A 13,352-nucleotide genomic window follows, 5' to 3' on the forward strand; every position below is an offset into this window, starting at 1 on the left:
AATACAAGACAGGCATGTACTTACAGTAGTGCTGGGAGCTGTGAGTCTAGTGATTACTGTTTGGACCGGAGCACCACACGTCACCTTTAGGGGAGCGGGAGGGGAAGAAGGAGGAGAAGGGATACCGGGAGCTAGACTGACACTACCTTAACAAGCAGCCGGCAGTCAAACTATTGTTACTATATACTCCCTCTCTACTCCTATCTATTGAACTTTTCCTTCACACTCCCCCATACCAAGACTTATAGTCAAGGAGTATAAGAAGAATAGGTGAGGAAAAAGTTCTAACATATGGAAGTCACATAAGGCAAGAAATCTTCTACTGACTGTCACGACTTAACCAGTCAGAGAAATAATTGGATGAACCATTGATATACACAATATGGAACTTGAAAGCCTGGAGTGCCAATGTTGGTTCCCTTAAAAGTTTCTAGGTATATCAAAGGTTTGTGGTCCGTTTCTAAAATGAATTCTTTTCCCAGCAAATAAATTTAAGTTTGGAGATACCCCACACAAGGGCCAAACATTCCTTTTCAATGGTGGAGTATCTCGTTTCTGCGGGAAGGAGTTTCCGGCTTAGGAAGCATACAGGGAAGGGAGTACCATCATGGTATTGTAGTAGCACCGCACCTAAGCCAGTATTGGAGGCATCAGTTCTTAAAGAAAATGATTTATTAATATCTGGAATCTTAAGTATAGGGTCTTTCGAAAAGATGCTTTTAATCTCATTAAACTTTTCCCGAGCTACGTCGGAAAGTTCAAGAGGTTCCTTCACAGACTTTTCAAGGAAGTCGGATAAGATGCCTGTAAGATCAGTAAGGTTCGGGATAAACCGTGCATAAAAATTTACAGAACCAAGAAAGCTACGCATGAGCTTCTTGGTTTTGGGGAATTTAAATTCTAATAAAGCTTTGATCTTACTGGGGAGAGGCTGCAGAGAGTTATTAGAAAGTATCAGTCCAAGATATATAATCTTGTTATACCCAAGAAAGCATTTCTTCGGCTTGGCAGTGAGGCCATGTGAGCGTAACCTACGCAAAACTGATGTTAATGTTTGGATATGTTCGCCCCACGTGGATGTCATTATGTAAATGTTATCAAAATAAACTGAAACATTTGACATATTACCCACGACCTTTCTCATCAGTCTCACGTAGGTAGCACAGGCAGTTACCAAACCGAAGGACATAGTTCTATACTGCATCAGTCCTTGGTGTGTAGGAAAAGCGGTGTACTGCTTAGAAGAAGGATCTAACATTATACCTGGAGTTTACCTGGAGAGAGTTCCGCGGGTCAACGCCCCCGCAGCCCGGTCTGTGACCAGGCCTCCTTAGGTCAGTGTCCCAGGATGCGACCCACACCAGTCGACTAACACCCAGGTACCCATTTTACTGATGGGGAACATAGACAACAGGTGGAAAGAAACACGTCCAATGTTTCTACTCTGGCTGGGAATCGAACCCAGGCCCTCACCGTGTGAAGCGAAAGCGTTAACCACCAGGCCACCAGATATGATATGCCTGCGCAATATCAATCTCTGAAAAGAAGGAAGAGTCATAAAATTTGTGTAGATCGCTATCTATTAAGGGCATAGGCTCAGCATCCCACCGAGTTATAGCATTAAGGCCTCTGAAGTCAATAGCAAGTCTAAGTGAATTATCCTCCTTCTTAACCATGACTACTGGTGAACAATATGAAGATACCGAAGGTTCAATGATCTTTAGTTTTAATAATTTGTCTACCTCTCGGTCAAATGCATCCCTAAGGTAAACTGGAACTGGTTATAATTTTCGTTTGATAGGACTGTCCGTCACTAAGTCAATCTTATGGACTACCGTGGAGGTAACACCTGGAATATCAGTAAAGACATCTGAAAAGTTACTCACACATTGAAGTAGTTCATGTATCTTATGGTCATCCAAAGATTCATTAATATTAATGTTGGTTGCGTCCGAGTGGTCAAGAGTCACCAAGTCATGTAGTTCTTCATCATAGTCTAAGTTAGAGGTGTCAATTACGCACACCTTACATTCCTCAGTTGTCTTATCAAGTTCGTGTGGAAAAACTAAGTAAAAGTTATTAAGGCAGTTAACCGAATTTCTTCGGTAATATTTCTTAAGGATGTTGATATGATAAAGCTTAGGTTTCCCCTTGACTTCTATGAGGTAGTCAACTTTCCCAAAAATTTTTAATACTTTATATGGACCTTTCCATGCTACTAATAATTTATTTGACTTGATCGGCAAAAGTACAAGAACTTCATCCCCTACTTTAAAACTTCTCCTCTGACTTTTGGAATCAAAATAGGTTTTGTACTGGTACATTGACAAACTTAAAGTTTTCGAAGCTATGTCATAGGTCTCCTCAAGTTTGGATCTAAGGTCAAGGAGAAACTGGTAAGAAGACTGAACCTCAGCATTTACCTCCTCATTAGTCCATAAGTCATGAAGAATGGACAATGGACCTCTGGCCTGTCTACCATAGAGAAGTTCAAAAGGTGAAAACCCCAAAGAGTCACTGGGTACTTCCCTCATGGCAAACAAAGCACAGGGTAGGTAACGATGCCACTCCTTAGGTTTAAGGGAGCAAAGTTTCCTTAAAATTGACTTTAGAATCGAATGCAGGCGCTCAATCCTCCCATTACAGCTGGGATGATAGGGTGTGGTGAAGAGAGGCTTCACTCCCAGAAGTTGGTACAGATGTTGCATTAAGTCAGATGTGAATTGTGTCCCACGGTCAGACAAAATTTCTCTAGGGATGCCCACTCTAGAGAAGATGACCAAAAGGGCTTCAGCCACCTCTGTAGTGGTTATGGTCTTTAAGGGTATGGCTTCAGGGAAGCTCGAAGCATAATCAACTAATGTTAATATATATCTATGTTCCCCAGATGAAAGTGGAGATAAAGGACCAACGATGGTACCTCTGGAGGATGACAGTTGGCAAACTTTACACGATCTACAATAGGTAGTGACATCTGAGGACATTTTTGGCCAAAAATAGGTTTCCCTAATTTTATTTAAGGTTTTACTATGCGAGAAATGTCCGGCCACTGGCAGGTCATGAGCCATTTTAAGAACAGTCTCTCTGCACTGACTTGGAACAACTAAGATGAAATAGTCGATCTCATCTGAATTTAACTTGAATACTGACTTGTACAAGATACCTTTTATATATTCAAATTTATATGAAAAGTTTTTCCTTTGGATAACTTTATTTTGTTTAGCGGCATTATTGCAATTCTGAAGAGAATGGCAATTACGTTGAAAATTGACAAAGGAGTCCTTCGATATATCTAAAGGCTTAAAGTCAGGGAAAATCAAAGGATGGATAGTAGGAGAAGCCTGGGCTTTGGTCTGAGCCCTAGTCAAGACATTTATGGTATCGGAAGTGATATCTTCACTTTCATCTAATAAGTGAACCGGTGATCCTACTACCTCGCTTTCGAGAGTAGCATCACTGTTTTTTAATCCCACATGAATCTCACGAGACACTGTCTCATCTGAACTTTCGAGGGACTCCTCTGACTCTACAGAAAGAGGATCTGAAACACCTATGCCCATCTTTGGAAGGAAGAATGGCACCTTTTACATTACCTATTAGTACGGAGCAAAAAGTGATGGGAGCTAGTACGGCTTCAGACCAACCTGTGAACCATTTAGACCTAATGTAACAACGGATGGTAGGAAAAGTGTCCGTACGGCCCAAGTAGTCTGAAAGTATAGCAGAGGAATGAGTTTCTTTAAGGTTAGGGAACAGCTTATCAGAAATGACTATACATGTGCATTAAGTGTCTCGTAAAATGGTAGATACATTAAGTCCATTAACTGTTCCTGAACAGAAGGGTGCTTGGTCATTACAGTCTTTAAAACATCTTCCAACTTTTTGGACCTTCTTAGAAGCACAATCTGGACGTTTATGTCCCTTAACACCACACAAATGACAAACAGGAATAAAAGAAGTCATTTTACTTTCCACTAGAGGCTTTGATTTCTTAAGGTCTGATGAACCCTTGCCCTTAGGGTTCGATCCCTTTAGGTCTTTATAGGAATTGTGAGCCTCAGCATACAGGTCAGCAGCCTCAGCAACTTCCTCAGCTTTAATCAGGTTACGTTCTCTGATGAATGCTCGTATCTGATGGGGAAGAGCTGTCAGGAACTGGTCAGCAACCATGAAGTCTCTAAGAGATTCATAACTGTGATCAATTCCTGAACTCTCTATCCAAAAGTCGAACAAACGAAAGAGTGTTACCTGTAACTACTGAAAGTTCTGGCCAGGCTGTAAGGTGGCATACCTGAAATCTTTCCTGTAAGAATTAGTGGTTCTTTGATATGCTTTAAGGATTGCCTTCTTCAGTAGGTTATAAATACATATGATATCCTGCGACAAAGTTGCATAGATATTCAAGGCTGTAACAGAAAATAACATTCCTAACCTGGTAGCCCAGGTGTCAGCAGGCCATTCACAGAGGGTAGCGGTATTTTCAAACCTGATAATGTATGAAGTTATGTCTTCCCCCTCTGTGAAGGGAGGTAAATTAGGTGTTGGAATATGTGCACTGACTGCACGTTGTTCCATTACTCCTTCCTCTAATTGTTGTTGTGTAAAAGTTAACTTTTTATTCTCTAATTCAAGGCGAGATTTTTCGAGCTCGCGATCCTTTTCTCTCTCTATTAACTCATGTTCTCTAGCTTTTTCCTCAACTTCTCTATCCTTTGCTCTTTCCTCTAGTTCTCTTAATTTAACCTGTTCCTCACGTATCGTAGCTTGTTCCTAACGTATTTTAGCTTGTTCCTCACATTCCCTATCCTTTGCTCTTTCTTCAAGTTCTCTTAATTTAACTTCACGTACTCTTCACGTACTCTAGCTCTCTCCTCACGATCAAGTCTATCATGCTCCTTTTTGTCTTCTCTCTCTCTTTCTGTCTTTCTTGGATTTCTCTCTCAATTCTCTCTCTGTCCTTTTTCTCTTCTCTATCGATTCTCTCTCTCTCTCTCCTTTTCTTCATCTCTTTCTATTCTCTCTCTCCTTTTCTTCTTCTCTTTCTCTTTCTAACTGTCTTTCTTCTCTCTCAATTCTCTCTCTCAGATTCGCTGCCTGACCACGGTCGAGTGAGGTTGTGCACTGCACCCCTCTGCTGTTTTCAGGCGAGCTACCTTGTATCAACATGGCGCTGAGTGTGAGGAGGCGCGTAAATACCATTGGTATTGAGCTGCTTCGTGGGGCGATTTCACCCTCTTCAGTGCAAGTCTTACTCCCAACAATCATTAGGGAGACCTATGGAATCCAGGACGATGAGGTGTATGGTGTAGCCCTGAATGGGGCTTATAGAATCTTCGTCAAACTGAATTCCACGTCCGTGTATGAGTCTTTGGTGACGAGGTTCCAAGACGTGAGTCTTGACGCTACTCCAGCTGTGAAGGTGCGTTTGATCGACGTATCTCGCCACTTTACGTGGGTTAAGATACGTAATGTCCCATTTGAGGCAGATGAGACTGACATAAGGAGTGTTTTTGAGACATATGGAACCGTACATCTGGCACAAAAGGGCAAGTGGACGGCAGGTGCTTACATGGGACGTCCAGAGGGTACCTTTTCCCTGAAGATGACTCTGAGACATCCCATACCGTCTTACGTCGTGTTGGAGGACTTCAGGACGCAAGTTATGGTATCGTATGCCGGACAGAGACGTACGTGCAGAACATGTGGGGCGTACGACCATATGGCGGCAGAGTGCGTGAAGCTGAGGAGGGCGCCAGCGCAAACTGGTGAAGTACCAGTTACCAGCGTGATAGCTGTTGAGAGCCCAGTGCGCAAGCAAGGGCCTGGGCGCTTGTGGAGTGAAGAGGTGGAGGATTCCAAAGAGGAGAATGGCATGTGTGAGGTAAGCTGTGATGTAAAAGGATCTGTTACTACACAAAGGAAAAGTACAGAAGTGCAAGTGCAGGAGGAGGTGCAGGCTCTAGAGGAAGAGCTTCAGGAAGTGTTAAGGACATTGACACCGCCTGCAGAGGATGTTGTTCCTGAGCTGGTGAGAGGCACGGCGTTGCCTGTAGAGGAATGTAAGGATAAAAAACATAGCAGGGTTGACGGGCCAACTAGTAAGAGAGAGTTGTCGCCGTGTGCTGTGGAACGGGGCGTGGTGGAGGTTGAGGTTCATCGTGAGGGAACCTCAGAAGATAACATGGATGTAGAGGGCATCACGAGGAAGAGAGCGGCGGCGTCAGACTCAGATGATGTCCTGACGCCGGCGCAGAGGTCTGGGAGGAAGGAAGAGCAATGTCGAAGCAGTCACGATAAGAGGCATCGCAAAAAAGGGGGAGGGGTTGATGGTGTGAAGCCTTGTGCTGGCTCTGGGGCAGGAGGCCCTGGGATGAATGAAGAGAGGAGGAAGGGTTGGAAACTATAAAGAGGCCTTAGGTGTATGACTGTGAACGTAAATGGACTGTGTAATAGTGTGAAGAAGGAATGGTTTCGAATGTTTCTGTATAAATATAGGGTGGATGTAGTGTTCCTGCAAGAACACAATTTCAAGGAGGGAAGAGTGCTCGAGGTGGAGGGGTTTCAGGTCATGACTCTGCCATCTGCACGTCTGAAAGGTGGTGTGGATATATTGATCAGGGAGGCAAGCCCGTTTGTGTTGCTAAGAAGTGAGGGGGGAGGAGGGGGAAGAGTATTGCGCGTGGATGGGTGGTGGATGGGACAGCGGGTATCTTTTGTATGTGTGTATGCACCAGCGGAAAATGATGTGAGGGTAAAAAGGGATTTTGTATGTGAAGAACTAGTTTTCTTCTTACGTGGTTTACCTGCAGTGGCCGTCGTTGGTGGCGACTGGAACTGCGTTATTAGGAGGGCTGACGTGGAACCAAAAGGGGCGGGGCACGTGTCGGCGGCCTTGCGAGATCTTTTGAGGGATATTCAGTTGCGGGATGCGGTTGGAGGAGGGGCGTGGGAGGTAGAGCACACTTTTGTAAGACGGGGTTACGCTGCTAGGTTGGATAGGCTGTATATATCTCAAGGGGTTGGGTTGACATTTTTCCGTACAATAGAAGTAGCTTATTCGGATCATCGGGCGGTAGTAGCAGAGGTGGCGTGGGAGTCACTAGCAGGTATATCTAGGGGATATTGGAAATTAAATACAAGTGTGTTAGGTGATGAGGAGGGGATAGAGGGATTTGTAACGCTGTGGGAGGGGTTACGTGCAGAGATAAATGGGGTAGAGGATGTGGTGATGTGGTGGGATGGTGTGGCTAAAGAACGGATTAAGCAATATTACGTAAAGGAAGGGAAACGTATCAATTCTTTAAAATATGGGCTTGCTAACTATTTGGAGGATAGATTACGGGGTTGTTATGCGAGGGGGGCGGTGGCGGGCACTTATCCAATGGATGAAATTATGGCAATTAAAGGGAGGCTGCGTGAGGTACAGGATGAGAGGTTCCAAGCGGTGCGGGTACAGGCGGGGGTGGAAGAGGTGTTATGGGGCGATAGACCTTCATCGTGCGTATTGCGTAGGCAGAAACAAAGACAGCAGGCAATGACTATTCCATGGTTGGAGGTTCATGAATCGATAGGAGGGTACAGGGAGGGGCAGGTCATACAAGCTACGGAAGGAATGGGGGCGTTTGCTGACAAGTGGTATGAGAAGTACTGGCAACGAGAAGGGGTAGAGGATGGGGTTTTAGAACAGGTGTGTGGGAGTGTGGTATGTCAGTTGCGTAACAGTGACAGGGAAGCACTGAAAGTGTGAGTGGGAAGGGGTTGGCCAGGATCCATAACAGATTGCAACGGATGTATACAGGAGTTGAGTTGCATGAGTGTGAAACTGTGTTGAGGGCTCTGGCGTGGGATCGAGAGCCAGCAAAGGTTAAAATAGGTAGGTTGTGTAGATTGTTGTAGCGGGAAATAACTGAGGGGGAAATATGGAGGGCTTTAAGGGGTGGTTAAATAGGGTGATAAATAGGATAGTAGGTAAAGGAATTTCTGTATTGAGAGCATTAAGTCTCGACGTGGGGGGTTGGGAGGAACGTGTAATCAGAGCTGTGGGATACATTATGGCAGATTATATCTATATAGTGTGGGGATTGTGGGGGAAACAGGTTACTGAGGTGAAGAGGAGGGTGTTAGCGTTAACGTTCTATAAAACGGTATGTAGAAATAAGGAAATTTATGGGAGGAAGTGGGTGAAGGATTTTTCAGAGGGATATAGGTAACTTACTTTACAGGTTTTATTAGACTTGTAATATACGAGGGAGGGGAGGGTATGATTGGAAAGTGTTGCTGGGGTAGGGAAGTCAGGGGTGAAAACAGGGTCGCCTCCCTGGTAATGGATGACAGTAAATGTTTGCGTGAGTGTTGGATGAGTGATGCATGAGTGAATAATATGTGGACCCGGGTGCTAGCACCTGTGAAGCTGGCCAGTTTTTGTGTGACTGGACTTTACACTTATTATACATATTGTGTGTGGTAATATTGATTTACGGTAATGACATTGTAATTTGGAGATTTGCTATAATAATTGCATGTATTTGCTCCAACTTGTTTTCTAGGTGCCTTGCACGGCATAGTGTTGATGCTGTGATCATGCACGGTGTCCAGAGATATGATGTGATATGTTTGTATTAATGTCTGTGCATTATTGTTCGTCACTGGTGTTCTGCAATTTTCAGTTTTGTTTTGAGAGTAAAGAGGTTAATGCACGTCAGATAGTGTAAATAAAGTTGGGCAACAGTGGTGTTATAGGTTTTTGTGGTTAGGTGCGTGCTAGGCACAGTCTTTATGTGTTACTTATGTCATGGTTATATTTTGTTGTATTGTACTGTTGTCAATAGCACTATGTAATGTCCATATAAGCTGTATAGAGCTTGAATGTCATAGTTGAAGCTGTGTTATTGTTTTAACACTGGAATTGCATGTTTAAATGTGTAGAGGCTTACATGTGTTGGATTTTGAGACTAAGTTTATTCTTATGGTTTTGTAGTAATTTTGTATGTCTTTGTGACTTTTCTATATCACCATTGTTGTGTAATACATATTGTTATGTAACTGAACCATTAGGACAATTACATAAATTAATGTTTTGATCATTGCTGTGTGACTTTAGATTAGGCAACATTCATTGTTTATAGTATGTTAGGTTGTAAATAGTGGGGTGGTTGGATAACCACTGGGGGGGGGGGGGGGGGGTAATATGTCTGTATAATATGTTCAGTGCAATGAATTGCATGGTCTGTAGTCGATTATTAAGTGCCATTTCGAGGGATGTGTATATAAAAGTGTTGTTCATATCATGTAATTCTGTTGAGTAGCTCCAACAGGTTTGGGTTAAGTGATAGGATGAGGGAGCAGGGAGGGGGGGGGTGTACCCACGCGGAGTTGTAAGTGTGGTGTGTAACATTAGCTGTAGGGAGGATTGTGTTAATTTATAGACTTAAATGAGTTTTACATATTATATTTTTGTAATGTCATGTTTTAAATAAAATACAAAAAAAAAAAAAATTCTCTCTCTTTCAAGTCTTTCCTGGATCTTAGCACTAATGAAAGATTCTAAATTTTTCCCTGTTATTCCTAACTTACTTCCAGCGTTCATCCAAAACTGGTATTCATCCATACTTGCAAGAATAACTTAAACTATCAGGGGAAATGAAATGGGTATTAAAGAAAATGGAGGGTTCAATTCCTGCTCCGCTCAGACTATAAATAAACCAGAGGGCTCGATCCCTGCTTCAATTAAACAATATGTATTAATTAAAACGAAGGGTTCTATGCCGGCTCCGAGCAAGCAGTAAGTAGAATGGGGTCACTTGACCATCCAATCTTCTCACCAACAAATCAAGAGTGCCCTATGACAGTTCCCTTGATATAATAAAGAGCTCAATGAAACAAATTGTCACTGGAAAATCTCGGGTCCCTAGAGTCTAATCCTCCAAAGTGTTTCAAGCTCACACAAAAATAGATGGCAGAATTAACTAGCATTCCTGCCTTGACTTGACTTACAATAAATTGAGACTAACAATCACCAAATCTTTTAAATACCTGTACTGTAGTCCTACCATAGAGAATGATTACTCATGGCTGGTGGTAACCGTTTGTGGTATGCAGCATAGAAGTTCCAATGGTAGATTCCAGATGGAGTTGAATCTTGATTCAGTCGAGTTGATCCTGGCAAGGTCGCCACTTGTGAAGGCTTACTCAGCCCTGTAACAACTTCAGACAGTATTACCAAGGCTGGCTCCTCCTCAGGAAAATTAGTGAATAGAAAAAAAATAATAACAGACAAACATAAACACTTTATTATATAGAAAATATAAAACACTTAAATAAGAAATATTAATCCTACATTAAAGAAAATGAAAAATGAAAAATATAAATGATAACTGAATTCAACGCTAATATATATAGGGGTGTCTGGTGTTGGTGACACTGAGTGTTGTTGAAATCGTAGCAGTTGCTGATGATGGGGGGGGGGGTCGCAGGTGTTGGTTACAACCCACCGGTTCGTTCTTCACAGTATAGCCTTGAGTATTCTATCCCGATGACAGGAAAGCAGGTTCTTTACCGCTGCAATGATGAGGGGTTACATCCTGCAATTTCATACAGGTGCACAGGTAATTAAATCCAAAAAGGGGAAGTCTCAGGACGTTAGTCCATCTCCATCAGTTCAACTCGTTGATTGGCAGGTGACCCTCTCTGTCATCCAAGCTGGAAAGATAGACAGATTACCCACTGCTTAAGAAATCACTCTCCATGATAAGTACAATACCTAAAAGATGTGGTGATTATTACAACAGTCAACCTAGAGCAAGACTGAAAGGACTAAGTTTATTATTGGTCAAAAGTGAAGCTTTCAACCAATAAATCCACTAGAATACAAGGCAGGCATGTACTTACAGTAGTGCTGGGAGCTGTGAGTCTAGTGATTTACTGTTTGGACCGGAGCCCCACACGTCACCTTTCGGGGGGGGGGAGAAGGAGGGGAAGGGATAGCGGGAGCTAGACTGACCCTACCTTAACAAGCAGCCAGCAGTCAAACTATCACTTTCGGGGTGGGGGAAAAAAAGGCGGGAATAGTGGAAGCTTGACTTACCCTACCTCAACAAGCAGCCGGCAATGAAACTATCACTTTCGGGGAGGGGAAAAAAAGGCGGGAATAGCGGGAGCTTGACTTACCCAAACTTAACAAGTAGCCGGCAATGAAACTATTGTTACTATATACTCCCTCTCTACTCCTATCTATTGAACTTTTCCCTCACACTCTGCTTCGCTCGACTCTGGTCGAGTCTACTTATGTTAGTATCTAGTTATGTTAGTATCTAGTTATTAGTTTTAGGAATAAAGAAGCTCGATTGCACCTGAGTCAGTAAGTCGCTAGTCCTCTAACTTCTAGTATAACCATACATTAGTCCCGCAGAGAGGAATTACAGTATAACTTTTCTGTATATACAGTGAAACATTAAGACCTCAAAGCGAATATAAATACTAAGAAATGCACATATCTCAGTGACTATTTGTGCTGGTTACTACTACAATTAAATATTAAACTCATAATAAATATCCTTCTAATAAGAATTGTACATCTTTATCAGATGCTGTAATTAAGAATAAATTATGACGGATATGAAGTCAGACTTCGTCCACTACACTTCATCCATATATATGATATCAAGTAGAATGTTGGTAAAGAAAAAAAACTTACATTTAACACCCGGCTGATCAAATTATTGTCAGGAATCTCAGTTCCTTCATTTTCCTTTACTGAGATAATCTGTATAATGTCCTTCTTTGCCTGGATGTGCGCCTCTACATAGGCGTCATAACGGTTGTCAGTCTGGCACAGCAATGTTTTCACTCGGTCTGTCTTCCCATCAATAATAGCATTCCTTAATAACAGCGTATCCACATTCTGAGGAAAAAAACATCTAAATAGCACCTCAAGTTTAACTTTCACAAAATATAGAAAATAATCTGGACTCGTAAACTCGTACATAAAATATTGGAAACTAGTCTATATATAAACTTTCCATCTGCTACTACAAAACAGATGAAAACTTTTAGAAGAAACAATTAGTCTTTAAACCTTAAACTGCCAGACGGTAATTTAAAAAAAAAATTAGGTTTAAAAAAAAACATCTCCCAGGCCTCAGAAGTGCAATAACAATGAGTTTAATCTGATTAATACTTAGGATGATATGAAGGAGTGAATGTAATGTTTGTGTTGTTTTATTACAATATGACAGGAAGATTGTATTGTTTTGGAACATAAATTATCATATCAAATTTCACGTACCATTACTGTTCAATCACATTAAACAAATGCAAACATCAAACACATGCAAACAAATGTAAATCGCATTCATTGGTTCCCACAATGGTGTGCACGTAACACATTTATGTATAGGACGCACGTATGGCACATAACTGTTTTATCTGAAGTATTTTTAACCAGGCAAATCTTAACAGTTTTGGAAGTGATTCAATTTCAGCATAAATTTATGTCTGCAGTTTATTGGTTGGTGTAAATTTAGGTCATCAGCAGTTTCAGGTACAATATACTTATATGCTGAGATTACAAAAAGCATGAGAAAATTCATAGGTAAAGCGTTTTCTTTATACTAGGCAAAAATTAAAATGGTAATAACTGACCAAAATTTTTAAAGGGATGGACCGGTAAGCCAGCGGAAGGCCTCGCTCAGATGACCAAAGCTCCAAAGGCGGGTCATCATCTGACTAAGACCCGTGTCAGGAAACATTTGTCCTGTTTCCTGACATACCTTACCTAACCTACTAGGCAAGATGTGATTATCAACATCTTGTAAAATCAGATGCTAAAACACATTACCAGCATCAAAATGTACATGTGTTTACTGTGTGTGTACTCACCTATTTGTGGTTGCAGGGGTCGAGTGACAGCTCCTGGCCCCACCTCTTCACTGGTCGCTACTAGCTAACTCTTCCTGTTCCATGAGATTTATCATACATTTTCTTAAAGCTATGTATGGATCCTGCCTCCACTACATCACTTTCCAGACTATTCCACTTCCTGACAACTCTGTGACTGAAGAAATACTTCCTAACATCCCTGTGACTCATATGAGTATTTACAGACTGTTAGAAGAATCCTGCTAAAGAATGCATCCTAACAACGTGTTGGTGGTGTCTACAGAGTTTGTTGCAATTGTTGCAATCTCTCCTATTTGGGACAAACTGGAAAATCATTGGAGGTGAGAATGTCCGAGCATCGTTATTAGATACGTATAGCACAGGAGTCGAACGCGAGTTTTAACCATATTAGAGCTTGTAATAACCCAGCAAACTGGTGGGAAGCAAATGTCATCTTCCATTGTTCCTTCTGGCTT

General features: G+C 42.0%; 1 protein-coding gene across 1 annotated transcript in view; it reads right to left on the reverse strand.

Moving 5' to 3' along the window:
* The window catches only part of LOC128705855 (uncharacterized), a 623,755-nt gene that overhangs the window by 29,198 nt on the left and 581,205 nt on the right, over window positions 1-13,352 (reverse strand). The window contains exon 7 of the mRNA XM_070092017.1: window positions 11,693-11,899. Coding sequence (XP_069948118.1) covers window positions 11,693-11,899 — 207 coding nt within the window. The remainder of the gene's footprint in view (window positions 1-11,692; window positions 11,900-13,352) is intronic.

This window comes from Cherax quadricarinatus, chromosome 3 (assembly GCF_038502225.1).
Source record: "Cherax quadricarinatus isolate ZL_2023a chromosome 3, ASM3850222v1, whole genome shotgun sequence".
NCBI classification, from domain to species: Eukaryota; Metazoa; Arthropoda; class Malacostraca; order Decapoda; family Parastacidae; genus Cherax; species Cherax quadricarinatus.